The sequence below is a fragment of the Rhinichthys klamathensis genome, unplaced genomic scaffold (genome assembly GCF_029890125.1).
Source record: "Rhinichthys klamathensis goyatoka isolate OS25496 unplaced genomic scaffold, OSU_Roscu_1.1 h1tg000852l_1, whole genome shotgun sequence".
NCBI lineage: Eukaryota > Metazoa > Chordata > Actinopteri > Cypriniformes > Leuciscidae > Rhinichthys > Rhinichthys klamathensis.
Genome location: NW_026607225.1, coordinates 1 through 19,342, shown reverse-complemented (window position 1 = coordinate 19,342; position 19,342 = coordinate 1). Strand labels below are relative to the sequence as shown.

General features: G+C 38.3%; 1 protein-coding gene across 1 annotated transcript; it reads right to left on the bottom strand.

The window, feature by feature from the left end:
* Positions 1–1,815: 1,815 nt before the first annotated feature.
* polr2i (RNA polymerase II subunit I) lies at positions 1,816–5,413 on the bottom strand. Its single transcript, XM_056243856.1, has 6 exons — positions 5,252–5,413; positions 5,103–5,157; positions 4,738–4,811; positions 2,493–2,567; positions 2,357–2,408; positions 1,816–2,211 (listed from the first exon to the last, which is right to left on the bottom strand). The coding sequence occupies exons 1-6, from the start codon at positions 5,311–5,313 to the stop codon at positions 2,149–2,151; spliced, it is 381 nt and encodes a 126-aa protein (XP_056099831.1). The 5' UTR covers positions 5,314–5,413; the 3' UTR covers positions 1,816–2,148.
* Positions 5,414–19,342: the final 13,929 nt, after the last annotated feature.

Here is a 19,342-nt window from a genome sequence, read left to right as displayed (position 1 = left end):
TCCAGCAAGGCAAATGACTTAATAACTTTGATATAATCTTTTTTTGTTTAATATGATGAAAGTCCTTTTCCACCTTGATGTAAATACACTCAAAAACAAATTTCTTAATTTAATTTAAGAATTTTTACCCGCAACTGAATTTAGTTCATTCAAAATAAATCAGTTTACTTTGGTCAACACAATTTAGTTGCGTTAGGTTGAATTAATTTAAAGCCTTCATCTTTATGTATATAATGAACTGATAAGAATTGAAATATGTAAGTACTGATACTCTGGTATAGAACTTTGAGTGTCCACAGGTACTACTCTACAGCACAATGGTAGCCACAAAATTCATTAACAGAAACTCCTCTAAATGTCCAACATAACTGAACATTAAACATTAACAACCAACATCTTTACCATTCCTGAAAAACACATAAAATAACACTTAATCCCCAAATTTACTCTCCCATACCCTTTGCAGCATGCTGGAAAGTACAGAGCCACTGCCTAGTAGTGGAGGAGTGGTTTTGGAGACGCTCTGAAAGGAGTGGAGTGAAGCGCACTGTTCACACTGCTCATGATTCACATCTCAGAGTATGTTGGATAGTTTATAAAATAAAACAATACTCTTTGAAATCATAATTGCATTGCATTACGTTGTTTTAAACCCCAAATCTTTTACTTAAAACATTCTTGATTAACAATTATTCAGGTATTTGTAATATACAGAGCCATTGTTTATAAAAAAAAAAAAAAAAAAAATTTGTGTAGCCAACTACTTCTCCAGAGGTGTAGCTTGATCTTAACTACTTTAACTCATGAGTAGCTTGTCAAACTAGTTTAAGAGTAGCTTCCCCAACAGTGGAAGGGAGGGTGAAACGTGCCACTCTGAAATACTGAGAAAACCAATCATCAGCAGCTTGTGTGTAAAAGAACTCTAAAAAACACAGCTCAAATATTAATTAAATAATATTTGATAATCACACTGAGCCATATTACAATTTAGATTTTATTCAGATTTAATTCTACTCTTAACCACCACGGAATAAACGGTATCTGTTGTCAAAAAAATAAAGTCATAATGTTACTCATTTAAATAATCCCCACCCACGGAATACGCAAAAAAGGGGACGAGGCCTGGTTGAGCTGCATTAGAGTTCAAATTTATTTTAAACACTGTTCCTGAACATTATAATATCAACGTTTATCTATGTGCTGCACATTTTATGGAGAACAGTTTGTTTTGTTGCTATTATAAGATGGTTCACCGCTCCTTAGGGAAATTAGCCATGGTTTTGTGATTGATTACTGTTTGTAATATCTATTTGTCAGAAAATGTTTGTAATTTCCTGACAAATATCATGATTAAATGGTGGATAACATCTTTAATGTATATATTGTGTCAATGTATAAGAAAATTACAAAAAAACATATCACTCAAATGTCCTGTGAAATCAATGCTAGCTAAGTCTGTGCATGAAATCTCATTCGTTAACATAGTCAGGGTCTGAATCTGGCTCAAATTGGTTTGAAATTGATGCCATCATTAATATATCTAGAGCAGAACTTGGAGTTATGGAGAGGCAGGACATTTCCCAACCAGTGCCAATCACAACACACTGGGACAGCTAACCAATCACAGCACATTTCAGATTTCGAAGGAGGGGGTTCATCGAAATCAGCATGTTCGAGTCAGACTGGGAATGTGTTTTTTGAACAATTAAGCATGAAAACATTTCTAATACACCCCAAAAACAAAATCAAGACTTTGTAAAAGGGCATAATAGGATCCATACAAAACTAGTACTTTTTAAAAAATTAAAAACTCAACAGTTTTTGTAATCTTTTATTACAAACCTTCAAAAAATACAGTGTGAAATATTAAAATGAGAAACTATAAAGATCCTTGAGGGAGAAAAAGTCTCGGACTTCATGCTGGTGTTTGTGCACCAGTCTCGCGCTCAGAGGGAAAATTTAAAATTAAACACTAGTTTATTCACAAATGCAAATGCATCAGTGACCTACAGTTGGGTCACTGACCAGATATGTCCACTCCACATCATATGTCCCCTAACCTGAGAAATAACGTGTAGGAATGGAGCAATAGTGAGACGGGACAGCAGAGCACATCCTCATCTTTTGACATTCATGGCTTTATCCTTCTCATTCAGTCCATCTGTGGCCGCAGTGTGGGGCGGTGCAGACATAGTAAAGCCTCATGGCATCCTGCATTCAGAAAATCAAAACGCACCTTTCAGGTTTCAGTAGGTATTATTTGATATTGCTGTAATTAGATTTTTTTTATTAATTTTTAAACTTAGTCACAAAATCTGTCACGTGGATTCAATGTATAATGTGCATGAAAGATTACCTCAGCCTTCATGCTGTGAGACTGGAAGAACACCGCCTCCTTGTGGCCACACCTAAAAAAACAGAATAATTTTAAAATGGCCATTATATCATTTTATTAATATACATCTACATCAAGAAACATATTTATCACTCACTTTGGGCATGGGTGGTCCTCCGTCCGAGGCAGTGTTGGATCTTGGGCCACGTCTGCGATAATCTGAGTGAGTTCACTTGCAGAAAAGAGGGACGAGACAAGGTTAGAGGCGTCTAGAAAAATATCTTCAGCCGATAAAAGTTATGGAACAACTGAATCGGAGTTAATCAGTGTGGTAGGTGGAGCATTTGTGCTTTGGATAGGCTAATATATTTAAGTATATATTATTCTTAATATATCCACATTAGCTCTGAAGTCTCTGTGCCCCCCTAAGCAGTACTAATATGCCCCTGTGTGACCAGAAAAACACTGTCACCAGCACAAAGCCAAAGTCCTTCCACATGCATTTAGACACATTAAGTCTAGTTTAATACAAGTGACACCTGTGCATCCCCCAGTGGCGGTGTTAACATTAAGTGGCGTGGCATGGCATCTTAGTACACAAGGAAGCCATCGGCACATGTCCATGTTGAGAGGCACATCCGGTTGTAGTGTCATGTGCTAGTGAAAATTAAGGAAATGGTGGCACCTTCATTAGTGCCTGGCACATGCCACCATATGTTAAAGCATGTAGATAGTGTAACAAACACACTCAAAAGCAGAACAATATTTATTATATAGCATGTTATTTTTCTGTACGAGAACTATCAGGCTTCTCCATAGTGTAATGTTGTATCTGTCTTGTGTCCCGTTGTAAGTATTATTACAGACTGACTTTGTAATATGTGCATACTGTATTATGTTTATATAATTATTATCAGGGTGTGTTTGTGGGGGGGATTGATACAGCACAGTATCACGATATTTTGCGTGGAAATATTGTATCAATACATGGACACAACACCAAGTATCGATATTTTCAGGGAGTGTATTTGGAGTTGTGAGTATTGTGCATAGGTTTACCCTAAGAGCTGCGCTTCTAATGCAGGAAATAATGATAATTCAAAATCTTTTTTTCCGGCTGTAATTTTAAAAACAGCGCATATCTCTCTCTCTTGCCCTCTCAGGTGTGCAGTGATCTGTACAGGAAGCATGTTCTCGCATATTTCTGAACACACACCTCGGCAAATGCCGGCCAGCTTTGCGCTGCGATGCAACTAAACTTTCACTCGCAATTAGAATCAAAGCTATATAATGCCATTTCTACACTGCCAGCGCACTCGTTCATAATACAACACGACTGATAATAAAGACAGCAGGAGCAGTCAAATGTGTCTAGTGCTATGAGAGAGTGAAGAAGGTTACTTAAAACAGCCTGAATCATCATTACCTGGGAGTTCACCTGTTACACACAGTCCATGATACTGGTTATATGCTCTTCTGAAATCGAACCGTCTTACTTTTTTGTGTAGGCTATTTCACAACGAAAACAACTCCATAGCGCCAAGTTATACGCTATTAATGGCTAATTTATGAATTATCATAACAATATAAATATGATTTAGCACAATTACATTTCATAACTGTATTCGGTCACCTACGACTTGTTCATTAGGGTGTTAGTAAGGTCGTCGCTCTCTAAAACTGCTTAAAATAACATTTATTGTAAAAACAAATAGATTTAGATGCATGTGAAAACACTGAAATGTGCAAATATTTTTATTTGAAAACTGTCATTTCTAATAAAAATATTGAAGGGAGGGGACCAAAGAAGATGGATATTGAAGATGTCAAATTGACAGACAGAACTTTATCTTATTAAATAAAAATGATCTGAATAAAGTCGTATCGTGGCTTATGTATTGTAATAATATTGATTGGATGGTTGTGGTTTGCTATTGCTGTGATCTCATGTGAGTGACAGGTTGTCCCACCCTCACGCCAGTAAACATTGGAGATAAGGGCATATGAATTTACAACAACAACAAAAAACTATGTGCACTAATAAATCATTTATAATAAACACAGCAATATTCCATAAAATGTCAATGTCAATTCTGATTTCATGGTAACTTGAATGAATACTGCCACTACAGGCGCTTTTCCACTGCATCCAACCTACCGGTATTTATAGTGTGTTTCACTGCGAGACGGAGAAGTTTGTTTGTTCGGGTTTGGTTTCTCATGTCCCAAATCCAATGACGCTGGTAGTGCCGATTCTCTCTGACCAACCAGTGATATGAGGAACCACTAAACCTGCCGATGGCTCCTTGCGTAAGATGCCATGTCACTTGTTAATAATACTAATGTCAATACCTTTCGCAACTTCTCTGTAAAAAACAAAACAAAAATAGCAAGACACTCACTCGACCTCATGGGTGATTTTGTTCACATAGATGCAGCTGTTGTCGGCTTCCTGTTGATAGTCACAGTTTCTGCACTGAAAACATACATGAACACACACACAAGTAAGGGACTGTTCTGTCGAAGCATTAACCTGTTTGAACACTAACGTTACCCCCATTAAACCTCCTATACAGTTTTCTGTTAACACCATCAGCCTCTTAGCACGTATTCTCAAAAGTTAGCTTAATCGCATTACAAATCATTAAAAGTTAGTTACATCACATTTGTTAATTAAATCAAAATGTAAAAAAAAACTAATTTATTAAACATCACTCTACCTTGGATTAAAGGCCTAACGTTATTCATGTAACAAAAAATAACTTACCGCATAGAGCAGAATGCGATTTTCTTTATCCTCTTTAGGATACAACATGTTATTACTATGAAGAGAGAGATTCATATTAGAGCCGCTATTGCCATCAAAACAAACACGCACATCAGATCAGCAACATGCGTAAACTCATCTAAACTCACCACTCCTGACAGAACCTGATGCCCACAAAACCAGGTTCATAATTGCCACCTTCCAAATCCATGATAAAGTTACTGTAGCTCTGTATTAAAGTGTGCAGACGTAAAAATGAGGACAAATCCTCCTCCACTCCGTAGAAATGAATGGAAATAGTTTGTGCGCATGCGCGATCTTCTTCTTCTTCTTCTTTTTTTTTTTTTTGGCGGTTGGCAAACAGCTTTTAGGCGCATTACCGCCACCTTATGAATAGGAGTGTGCGTCTGAATTCTACATCGCTACACTCTGGAATAATCCTGTTGTTTTCAAGTAATAAAAAATACATCTAAAACAGTGTTTCCTAGAATTTCTTTGCAATATATCATTAACATTCAGTTTTATCTTTATTTCCGCTAACTGTTCTATAAGTGTTTGTTTTTCCTGATTGTATTTAGGACAATGTTCTATAACATGTTCTATAGTTTCTTGATTACCACACTCACAGTTGCCATCAGCATGTTTCCTCGTTATAACTAATGTGCTGTTCAATCCTGTATTCTTTATGACCCTTCAAATTTGCCCAATAAACTAGGGCCAATTGTTCTCTTCTTAATTTAAGAGGCATCTCTCCCATCTCTACCTGGATTGCAGCCACATGAGTGGTTTTATATGCCCCACTACATAATCTCAAAGCCCGATACTGTATCAAATCCAGTTTATTTAACTGAGTTGTAGAAGCAGATCCATATATTATACATCCATAATCAAACATTTATCTTATTAATCCTATATATGCCTAAATAGTTTTCATAGCTGGTCTACTTGCACCGCACTGCACTCCCCTCAAACATCTCATAACATGTAAGACTATCTTACATTTATCCACTATTCTTTGGATATATGCGTGACCTTGGCTTTGAGTTGAGTTGAACTTTATTGTCCATTCTGTTTGTCACAGAGCGGAAATTTATCTTTGACACTGGTGACATAAATACATTCACATTACTGCTTAAAAACACATTGCACATTAACAACACTAGCCTAATACAAAATATATTAGTGTTTATTTTGCTGCGTGAATAAATCACAGCGACTCCTTGTGGCGGCGGACAAAACAATGATTTATCCGGGGAGACTGTATTGTTTAATTCATTCTGATGTGTTTTATCTTTCTGAATAAATATTGTTATTATTTGTTTTGACATCTAATACCTAAAGATGTCATACATGCATATAAATCTTACAGTTTATAACTTATACAACTTTGACTGACGGATAAATTTGCAAGAAAAATACTAGGCTATACTAGCCCGTTACTTCTCTGTAATTTTTCATGGAAACCCACTGTAATGAACACAATAAATGTTTATTCTGTTTCTGCACAATTCTGTAACAGGACAAAAACATGTTCAGATATACAGTTCTGAATTAGTTAAAATATTTAAACAAAAAGTACTAAAATCAAATTTGCAAAACAATTAAGAACAATCATACTTTTATTTAGAAGGACCTAATGGGTGTTTTTAGAAAAAAATCAAGTAGGCCTTATCCAAGTAAGGTCTATTGGCTTAAATATATTGATAATTGATCATTTTGGTGGTGACAAAAAGATCTGAAATATGTTAGGCGGTTTATTACAAGACGTTTATTGATTGGTTTTACCAGTTCATTATGGTATTTTATTATTTTACACCATTATATTTTGGAGCCATACAATCAGTCATTCCTTGTTAAATGTAAGCTAGACAAAACAAATTCTACATTAAGCAGTCAAACTTCATGTTTGGATTCACTTTATTTTGTGAGGTAACAAGAGCCAAAAGTAAAACAGGCGAAATGGATACAACAGTGCAGAATCATTCTTGGCCATACGGTGGAGACAAAACCAAATTTACCAGAAAAAATATCCACGAGTCTGCTCTGCTCTCCACATGACGGGCAGACTCGCACAGAAACACACAAATAAATGCTAACAACTTTTTTCACATTATTCTGTAAAATATAAACATTGTATGTATTAGACTGTTCAGGAAAAAACCAAACCAAACAAGGACTCACATTTTGTCAGCAAAGATGTGAAAGGAGAAGGAAACGGAAGAAGCACTAAAGAAGAACAAACATCCTTATGCTATTTTGAGCTCCCAATAGAGTGACAACAAAATAAGATCCGATCCAGAACCCCTGCTGCACCACTGACAAATAGATGCTTCATAATCCACGAGTCTGTTGTGCGTTCACATTTGGTGTGCGGCTGTTGTCGAACACAATTCAGACTTAAAAGAGGATGATTCCCAAAAAACATTGGCGACAAACTTAAAACATGGTGAAATAGTTTGAAAAAACATTGTGTAAACCAGTAACATACTTTCAATATCCTCCAGACAGATGCATTACTTTTTTTTTCCCTAGAAATGATAAAATAAGACAGTTATTACAGATATTTATTCTTCTATGAATTCATTTTTTAAGACATTTCAAGCAAATACAGTGTCCCCAAAAATGATTTGAAGTCTTATGACTAAAAAAGTGTTGCAAAAATAAAGAGATTGCCTAGTTCTGATCATTTGTTTACACATTTATACAGGCATTACCAAATCCTTTTTAGGGCTACTGTACATTTTTCAGCATCACAATATCTTACCGCACCTTTGTCTTTCTTCTCTTTTTCCCAGATTTAAGTTCCTTTGCGCTTTTCAAAATGGCACTGAATGTTTCTGTGGACATGCGTGTTGAAACTTGGATCTTAATTGGATATAGTTTAGCTGTCAAGGAGATGATAATAGGAAGGAAAATGATTAACAATCGCATTATACCAAACTGTCATCCACTACCAGCACATATCCAGACTTTTATCAAGTCTTCTGAATCCATAAAAGCCATAGTTTGTGTGAGAAACAGACCTAAATTGAAGTCATTAATTTGCGATAGCGTTCCTCTCCAATGTGGCACTCGTGAGAAAGAACCCAGCTAACAAAAATATGTTCTAAGACTATGAAAACATTATTTCTGAATGCTCTCTGGATTATGTGAACATTAAGGGAACATTTCGTTTTGCAAGTATTACAAGAATGTTACTTTTGAATGTTCTCTGAAACAAACTAACATTTAAAAATGTTTGACGAACATTGAATGATGTATAGACAATGTTTTTGTGCTGACGTTTTGAGAACATTATTAAAGACCAGATAACATTCTATTATTGTTTAGGGAAATGTTACCAGATGTTAGGGAAATATCTGAGAACATTCTGGGAAGTGATGAGAAAGAAGATAAAATAATTAGTAGACCTATTTACTTTTTAAAAATGGCATCTCCAGAATTCACTAATTGAATATGTTCAGGTCATGTTATTCACAAGACACAAGGAATCAGAGGACTTTTTTTGTCTCTAGCCCTTACGGTTCAAAAGTTATTAGCATAAACGTGTGTGCAACTTTGGACAGCTGGTGGTGCTAAAGGGGTTGAGTTAAGCCGGGTGCACACTGTGCGATTTATAATATTTCTTTACGATTGTTGCTTGTCAGACTGTACGAACATGATCATCGCTGTAAAGATCTCAGTTGTCATTAATGTCAGACTTGTACGACAGTCAAGAAAGATGCGTTAAAAACGGACGCACGCGCAATTGGGAGTTTTACATCATCAATACTAGCCCCTTTCACACAGAGATTCCGGAAAATACACGGATAAAGTGACCCGGGATTTGACCCGGGTTTGTTTGATTTTGCTTCATTCACACTGCCAGTAATTTGCCGGAATCAGAGAGCGCGTTCACACACAACCCGTGTATGTTCCGGAAAGACGCGTGACGTTGGATGTGACAAGTCTCTACTTCAGTCCAGCTTGCAGACATTTTTTCGTTCTTTCTTGTATCGATGACGAACACAAACTTTCTTCTAGAGTAACTGAGTCGCACGATAACTACGTCATTGCAAAGGCTCGTGAATCATCACTACGACCAACCCCCTTATACGGCATTGGTTCTGGCTTTTGTTAAAACGTATAGACTCAGCAGTCTCACCTCATTTCTCTGACAGTTTAGCAGCGTCCCTCCACCACCCCTTCTCCACTCTTCTAGTCCTAAACCACTTTACATACAGGGGGGAGTACTCTGGGTTCGGGCCGAATTCCGAGCTCGGAGCCCTCCCCCCGGAGAGCACGCCAAATACGCATTATACTTTATTCCCTTTAAGTCGCCTTTGGCTAAGCCCCGCCCCTCTTAGTTACTGTTGCTACGTCCGACAAACAAGCTTCATCTGGGCTCTGGTATCAACATGGCTTATGCTGTGACAGCTCTTCCTGCTGAAAGTTTATCAAACTTTTATAAAGCAGCAAATAAAGTGTCCGATAGAAGTAGGCAAAAGCGGCTGCAATATACGTTCGAAGGCTCACGACATACAGGTGAAACGCAAGGAACAACAAGGCATCCAAATAGAGGCAAAAGCATACCGGTCACAGTCAAAAAATGAACCACCGCATATCCTACTAATCGAGACGGAGGCTGGGACTAACAATATCAAGGAGCAACACTGTTCATGCAAAGCTGGGTAGGTCTCTATTCACTTCTATAATCGTTATTACAACGCAAATGGACTATGCGAGTATAACGTTGTATTTATTAGCAGCGTGTGCTAGACGACACTTGTCAGGATTTGACTTCGGTTTGAGAAGGGACACCCCCCTCCAACCTCTCTGGGAAATGCGTATCTGTGTTACAAATGCCCCAGACACAACGTTTAACCATATTTTTGATAAAACTACGACGGTAATAGCCGGCCGAGACCAAAAATATGAGACGCCTGTGTTAAAGTCAATGGAGCGCTGTGAAAAAGTGTCGGACCACTGTGGGAGCTCGTTCTTGGCTGCGCTGTGATTGGTCAATCTACATTCTAGGGTGTGGCTTAGCAAAAGGCGAATTGTAAGTAAGTGTGAACTCGTGAAATTTGTCTCAGACGGCCAAATTGTGGCCAAAATCGCAGTGAACACCCGGCTTTAGAGTCTCCAAATTTGCTATGGTGAATGTTTAGACTGACCTCCTATCTGTGTGCAAAATTTAACAACTTTTAACAATACGGTTCTATGGGCTTCCATAGACTCAAGAGGAGAAGAAGAAGAAACGGAATAATAATAATAATAATAATAGGAACGCCAAAAGATACAATTATGCAATTACAATTAATTAACTCTAAACCAAACCCTTACCATATCTCTATTAAAGCTCCAGGCCGTAACTTTTTTTGTGTTCAAAATTTACCAAAAAGTATATAATGAGCGAGTACATCATGAATCGATTTTCCAAACCGTGTTTTTGTCTTATCCTGAATCACTACGGTACACCTATAATAAGTGTTTATATTCAGACTATTTTAGACTGGTATCGCTGCGGAGTATCCCAGTACCTGCGTGACTCGTCATAGACATAAACAGAGAGAAGTAGCTCCGGCTACAATGTGCATCCGCAAGACCCATGCAGTTCTGTTTATTAACCGCTAGAGCGCCAAAAGTTACGGACTGAATCTTTAAGTACATGTAATTAGTTAATATTACTCAGTACTTATTTGAGTAAGTACAATGTAACTACATCACCTAAAATCTTTTCATGAGGTCACCTCTAGAGTCGTATCTCCATCACATTAAAGTTCACACCTGTTTGTCTCTCTCTCAGGGCCTCTAAAAGCACTTTCCCACCATCCTCTCCAATGTGATTCTCACCAAGGTCCAGTTCGGTCAGGTGACTGGAGAACTGAACTAGACTGAAAGACATTTATAGACATTTACAGTTGAGTTTGATGCGTTATAGGATCAACTGTTCTGACATATGATAAAAGTATTCACTCATTGTGGCCAATCCAAACTTAAGTCTACCATCTAACAAAACAATTAATACAAACATGTTGAGAAACAGTAACAGCTGTAAAAGATTTAAATTGCAAATGCCGACAGAAGGTATTTTAATCAGTGTTAATTAAGAATATTCAGTGAGTCGCCAAAGAAATCAGTTTCTGGTTCACTTATAATGTTAGCCAATGTTGTTTTGCGCCAAAAACAATCATAGTTTAGTTGTTCATGATCATTTGCCGCCCTCTCTCTAGCCCTTCCTGTTGTACAGAAAGCGAAGTAGCTTTTCTGCTGTGCAACCAAACTGCTGTTCTATAGCCGACAGAAAAAAATATATGAAATTTTGGGTTATTGAATATTTTCAATGTGATATGATAATGGTCATAAATTATAAAATTTACATGAGAAAGGGAACCACTTACATCCAAATGGTAATTACTCAGAACACCAAAGTGAAGCTAAAAACTAAATCATCTGGATTCAGTCAGATTTACTGAGTAGAAACTGCTGTTTGTGTGCCTGTCACAACATGTGGAACTTGTATCAAGTTCAACAGGCGTATTTTTTTCAAACAATGGGTGTGTATTTTGTTACTTTGTAGAAATTTTGCACTAGTTAAGAGTATTTGGACTGTATTTTCTAAGTTCTGCATGTGATGTGCAAAACTTTACTTGCAATTGTGGTTCTGCTGTGCAGCTGTAAGTGCTGTAATCTGTTAATATGGACGTTCAAATAAATAAGACCTGCATATATGTTGCAGATGCTTGTGTAAAACAGAAATGGAGTGTTTTGCTGCTCAGATGGAAATGCCAAAAGTCTGTTCTCTCACTTTAGGGGGAAAAATCAATAACCAGTAATGCATGATTTGCCTTGTTTAAGACTGTGAAAATGTTCAGTTCGCTAAAAATCATGTTTATCGGACTTGAGAGTGAAAAGGGAAATGCTTTATTTTTTAATGGCTACTATGATCATACTTATCATTTAACATCCATAACAGTCCAGAAACTAGTACATGTAGATGTATGTGTGACTATGAGATCAGCAATTATTGAATCTGAGCTTGGTGCATAAAAGATGATGTAAAGGTATGCAGGCTGAGGAGAAAGACAGCTGTATTTGGCTGGTACAAAGATAAATCTCATAGTATGTGCGTCAAAGTGTGCTTCAAGCCATTTCAGTTGTACCTGCACTCACGCACATCATAAACACCTCTCTTCACACTGGTACTTTTCCCACAGCATTTAAGCAGGCTTGGGTAACCCCACTGCTTAAGAAACTCATTCTAAATCCAGCACATCTCGAAAATTACAGACCAGTACCCCTTCCATTCGTTGTGAAAACACTTGAACGAGTTGTTTTTTTAACCAGATCTCTTCCTTTCTTACCTAGAACAACCCCCTGGACAACAACCAGTCTGGTTTCAAAAGTGGACACTCAACTGAGACTGCCCTGCTCTCGGTAATTGAAGCTCTGAGACTGGCAAGAGCAGCTTCCAAATCCTCAGTTCTCATCATGCTGGATCTGTCTGCTGCCTTTGACACAGTTAACCACCAGATCCTCCTGTCAATCCTAGAAACGAAGGGCATCTTGGGAACCGCAGAATTGAACTTTACAGACCACATTGCTAGAACTGCCCAGTCCTGCAGATTTGCCTTATACAACATTAGGAGGATCAGGCCCTTCCTATCAGAGCATGCTACACAACTCCTTGTCCAAGCACTTGTTCTATCCAGACTGGCCTATTGTAATGCTCTCCTGGCAGGTTTTCCAGCTTGCACTGTCAAACCTCTGCAACTGATCCAAAATGCTGCAGCTAGAGTGGTCTTTAATGAGCCGAAGAGAGCACATGTCACTCCTCTCCTTACACAATTACACTGGTTGCCAGTACATTTAAATCACTGTTTTAACAACCTTTTGTTATGCTTTAAAGAAGTACATTTATTTTGATGTGTCGACAAACATACGAAACCACATGTAAAATACTTGATTATAATTTCTCTGTAGTGTATTCAATAATTGTAAGTAAAACATATTTTAAATATGCTAAAATTGCAACTTCATTGCAAATGTGTAATTACAAATATATTTTTAGACATGAAATACAAGTTTCAGAAATCAATTAAATTTAGTTTACCATAAATGCTTGTTGTCTACACTTTAACCATTCAAAGACAATAGAAGTAATTATGAAATTACATATAAAGATGCAAATAACATGCAATTAGGAGTCTGAAAATATTACATTACATCCAGTGTTCGCCTTTTTCACACGGGAAGAAGAATGCAGAACAGAAAAAGAAGGGACAAATTGGATTTACCTAATAGGCCTATCTGCAGAGAACATCAAATTCCTTAACTGTCAAATAGAGAGGATGTGTAGAAGGTCTTAGCCAAATCCAGAGGTGACATTAACGTCCTGCCAAACATCAGATTGGGAATATACAGCTACAAATGTCTATCTCATATGACCAGTAAATTCTGAATGGGACTAACTGTTTACAGACTTAATTGAGAGATTTAATTTGATCTCCATTTAGTCTTCAACTGTCCCTTGATGCTGCCATGCTGGTGTTTGTAATGAATTGAGTCTCATGCTTGAACTGTTTAATTGCAGTCAGTGAGAAATTCTTCTGAAATAGCATAATATGTATAAAATGTCATAAAAAATAATAATATAATATATTATTTTTATTATAAAAAATAATAAAATCAACATTCTTTTAAATAGACTTGAAAATTATATTGGCATTAGTGGAATTGCATTAGCATGGTTTAAATCATACTTATCTGACCATTATCAGTTTGTAGCAGTAAATGAAGAGATGTCTTATCGATCAAGTTCAGTATGGCGTACCACAAGGCTCAGTACTAGGACAGTTGCTGTTCACTCTGTACATGCTACCCTTAGGGGATATCAATAGGAAGCATGGCATTAGTTTTCACTGTTATGCTGATGATATGCATATGCTCTATATTTCTTAACGCCCTGATGAAACTTACCAATTCACAAAATTAACGGAATGCATAGCTGATATAAAAAACTGGATGACTAGTAATTTCAACGTTATTTCACGACCAATTCGTACGAGTGATTAAAAGGTGGCTAATTCGTACGAATTCGTACGACCTCACTCGTACGAATTCGTACGATTTGTCTAAACCCACGGGATGGGTAGGTTTAGGGGCGGGGTCAGGGGTAGGTCATTCGTACGAATTCATACGAATTTGGTAACTCGTAAAATATGTACAAATTAGCAAAAATCGTACGAATTTGTACGATTGAGGTTGTATGAATTTGTACGAATTAGCCACCTCGTAAAATTCGTACGAATTGCCGTGAGATCGGGTTGGTAATTTTCTACTACTTAATTCTGAAAAAACAGAGATTCTAATTATTGGACATAAAACTTCCTCACGTACTAACTTAGAATACTGTCTAACACTTGATGGCTGCTCTGTCAAGTCTTCGTCGTCGGTAAGGAACCTGAGCGTGCTCTTTGATACCAATTTTTCATTTGAAAGTCACGTGTCTAGTATCTGTAAAACTGCATTTTTCCATCTTAAAAATATATCTAAATTACGTCATATGCTCTCAATGACAAATGCGGAACAGTTAGATCATGCGTTCATGACATCAAGGCTAGATTATTGTAATGCTATTATGGGTGGTTGCCCTGCACGCTTACAGTAATAAACAAACTACAGCTGGTCCAAAACGCGGCAGCTAGAGTTCTTACCAGAACCTGGAAGTATGACCATATTCTGTCAACACTGCATTGGCATCCTATTAAACATCGTATACATTTTAAAATATTGCTGATTACTTACAAAGCGCTAAATGGTTTAGCTCCCCAGTACTTGAGCGAGCTCTTAACGCATTAAAGTCTGTCACGTCCATTGCGATCTCAAAGTTCCTGCCAGTTAATAATACCTAGAATATCAAAATCGACTGCTGGTGGTAGATCCTTTTCCTATTTAGCACCAAAACTTTGGTCTTCCTAACATTCTCTGGGAAGCAGACACGCTCTGTCGGTTCAAATCTAGACTAAAAACACATCTCTTTGACCTAGCATACACATAACACATTATAGACTTCTATAATTCAATGTTAGGCTGAATAGATTAAGTCAGCCGGAACCGGGAACACTTCCCTTAAATCCTGATGTACTTGTTACATCATAAGAAGGATGGCGTCTACGCTAATATTAGTGTCTCTGTTTATCCCAAGGTTTACTGCAGTCCGCCGGATCCAGGCCGTATCCAGATATGATGAAGGACCTGCACCTGGACACAACGACAACGCAGTCCTGAAGTGTCAACTAGTCTCTCCCCTGTGAAGGCCTCTTTCCCTTCCCTTTACCTCTGTAAAGATAAAACGTTGTTGGGATAATTCCGGTTCACGTGGCTACGTGTAAATTCTGTATTATACATTTTTCAAGGCTTGTACCTTGGAACCTATTTCATGGTTTGCGTTCTCGAGCCACCAGGCACCGTTTTGTGCAAATGAGTGGCCGGATCGCATTAAGGGTTTTCGGTAAAACTTTACAATAAGGTTCGTTAGTTAACATTAGTTAACTACATTAGTTAACATGAACTAACAATGAACCGCACGTATACAGCATTTATTAATCTTTGTTAATGTTAATTTCAACATTTACTAATACTTTATTAAAATCTTGTTAACATTATTTAATGCACTGTGATAAACTAACAATGAACAGCACTATTTTTATTAACTAACGTTAACAAAGATTAACAAATACACTAACAAATGGATTGCTCATGGTTAGTTCATGTTAGTTAATACATTAACTAATGTTAACTAATGAACCTTATTGTAAAGTGTTACCGGGTTTTCTGCTAGAACGGTGTCGTGTTAGCGGCCCCTAAGTTAATAACTAATGATCGTTGCAACGGAAGTGAATCAATCAAAACAAACTTTATTCTAGAGCTGCTGTAAAGCCAAAACAATCTCTGTTACTTTAATTTCCTATTATCACTGTAAAGCTGCTTTGAAACAATCTATACTGTTAAAAGCGCTATATAAATGAAGGTGACTTGACTTGACTGGTTTCAGAGTAATAAATCACAGCTCAGGTGATTGGCTAAAAAAAACTTTTCAAAAAACAAATTAAGAGCCCAATAGTAAAGATAGCAGCATGCAGGTCACGTACGTCCCTGGGCATTAAGGCCTAGTAAAGCAAATGCAATTGAGATGAATGGGAATGCAAATTAATAGTACAGGCTTTTAGACCGAGGGCGTGAGGGCGTGTGTTTGAAGGGACGAGGCTAATTCACCCTGCAAAAAGTGATTCAATGACACAACTATTCCAAAGTGTTACTGAAAGATACATTTATTGAGAAGCAAGATGTCAAAAATCTTGTTTTCTAAATGTTTCAAAATAAAAGTGATTTTATGCTTAAATTGAAAAAATATATCTCCCAATGGAGTGAGGGAAAAATTTTGCTTTTCTTACAAAATTGGCTGATATTTTTCGTTTCATTTTTATAGCATAAACTTTTTACAGATTTTCTTTTCAGGTAAATATATCTTGAGTTAAGAATGTTTATATATTTTATATTGGAAAACCACAAGAATACTGAGTAAGACAATGAATAATACTAGGAGATAGACTTTAAGGAGACAACTTGATGGAAGACCCCCTGGGGATGACCGGCGAAGATGCAGCCACTGATGATGGAGACACTGGTGGAGCTGACAGGCCGAACAGCCCACGTGACAACGATGGTACTGGAGACCAAGGTGGATCTGCGGCGGCGAGCATCCGAGTGAACCAGAGGACTGATGCAGAGCTGGAGGGACAGAGGACTAAGGCGGAGCCTGGGGAGGGCGGATCAGATAGTGCCGAAGGCGCAGGCAGGACGATGTCCGACCAAGGCGAAGCCGGAGGGACGAGGGAGCCCGGTGGAACCGTATGGCCAATGGTTTCCGGTGGAGCCGAGGGAGGGCGGAGCCAAGGTGGAGCCGAAGTGTCAACAGGCCGAGGTGGAGCGATTGGACCAGAGGCTGTTGGTGGAGCCAGGGGATCCTCTAGGCTTGGTGGAGCTGGTGGCCTGAAGACACTTGGCAGATCCTTGAAGTAAGTGGGAGATGAGCGGAAGCGGGGCTGAGGAACAGGCTGTTTGAGGAGGTGGGAGAGGGAGGCTGGGTGGGCAATCTGAAGATACAGAGGGCGTTGGGTATACAGGAAGCACTGAAGATACAGTGAACACTGGAGAAACTGGGAATAATGTCACCAAAAAATCTTCCTCAAATAAATCCTTTATTTTTCTAAGTAAGTACCAGAGGCCATTAACATCTCATCCACAGCGGTGGGGTAGTGGGCGGGGCTTTCCACCGAGCCCTCGAACTCCACAAGCACTCCCTCAGAGATGCACAATGTTGGCGGCTCACGCACCTGGTCAGACTCTAGCAGTGGTACAGGCTCCGTGGCGATGACTCCTTCCAAACTCGTCTGGTTCGTGCTCTAAATCGCGGCGGGCCGGTCTCTACGGTCTGCAGTAGGCACAGGCAACTCCATCATGCCAGTCCCGGTCGGTGGTGGATGGCTGGTCTCTGGGGGTGTGTTCAGAGTGGGGCTGGTGACGATGTTATCCTCAGCGGGGCCGATGGTGTGGGCTGAACTGGAGTTCACCAACACCCACTCGATGAACTCAATGAATGATCCTCGAGAACCCAAACCGGGCCTTTGTGCACTCGTTCAAAGTGGCCAAATAAAAAAAGTGCATGAGGCTCGCCAGATAGAGGAATCTAGATGTGTGGGCCTCGAGGCTCTTCTGCTCCTGCTCCAAGAAAAGCAGCAAAACAGCAGGTGAAGCCATGCTTATCGGTTATGGGTCAGTTCTTCTGTTACGGAACATGGTATCGAAACACACAAAGACGAGGAACAATACTAGGAGATAGACTTTAATAAAGATATTCTGGAAACAGGAACAAACGTAGGAGAAAATCACACACGCTAACGAGAACCGACAAACACCAAGGGAGAACTGAAGGCTTATAAGCATGAACAAACAAAGGGAACTAATGAGTTATTAACAAGACACAGGTGGATATGATGACTAATTAAACAGACCGAGGAAAACCAGGTCACAGGACAGAACCAAAAAACACAATGAAGGAGGGAACACAGAACATACATGTTACAGCAGTAGCTTTATCTGGTGAAAGTTAGCCTGTCAATGCATTTTAAAGGTCCACTGAAGTGCCTCATTTCCACTGAAAAAGGAAGCTACAGCGGGACATATTGAATGGCTCCTCCCCCTTTTCAAATAGCCAATAACATTTAGTTTACCTCACAGACTGTCAAGTCGTACTTGACAGCACCATGGAAGTGAATCCGAGCACTGGTGATACGTTGATTCAATAGTAGAGGTGTGAATGAATTCTAGTCATTTCATTCCTAACCAATGTACAGTTGGGAATAAAAAAACGGAATAAAACTCGAGCAACCGAACACACATCTCCAACCAGTAGCGTAATTTTTTGCTTCTGAGCGAGTCTCTCGAATGGCAGAAGCCATGTTGTGCATCCATCTTGAAAATACATTAGACAAAGAGGGTCATGCCTGGAAATTCAAGCTTCGCCTTTCGCGTTTTACACTCATTAGCACTGTGACGAATGTGAGAGGGAGATTACTTGCGACTGCCGGCAGATTTGCAATAATACGGCCACCGTAGGAGTTAAAATGCCCTCGGAATGGGAGAGGCTAGAAAGTAATATTCAGTTGGTAGTAGGGGTGGAACGGTACACAGAAGTCACGGTTCGGTTCATACCTCGGTTCAGACATCACGGTTCGGTACGATTTCGGTACAATGGAGGGAAAAGCAAAACAAAAATGCAGAAGGCATTGTATTTTTTAAATAAGTTTTATTAATAAAGGCATAGAACCAGTTTATTTGTAGTGCACTGACAATAGTTTTATATAATTCGTTTATTAATTAAATTATAAAAAGACAAAAAGACCTTGCGATATGTTTGGTAATTGTACCTGAATTAATTTAAAATTAATTTGCTATATTTCAGATAAATATATTTGTTTTCCTTAATTTTAATTAACATTATTAATTAACAATGTAACATTATTCTCATCTGAATTATAAATAATTGATTTCTGTATAAAATAATACTACCATTAAAAACGCATTCGATTTTCTTTTTTAATCAATGTAGAATGTGTAAGATTAGTGCTCCGAGGACAAGAAATTAAAACCAATGCGATATGATGAATGTCTAACTCTAAAAGATGGGACCCACA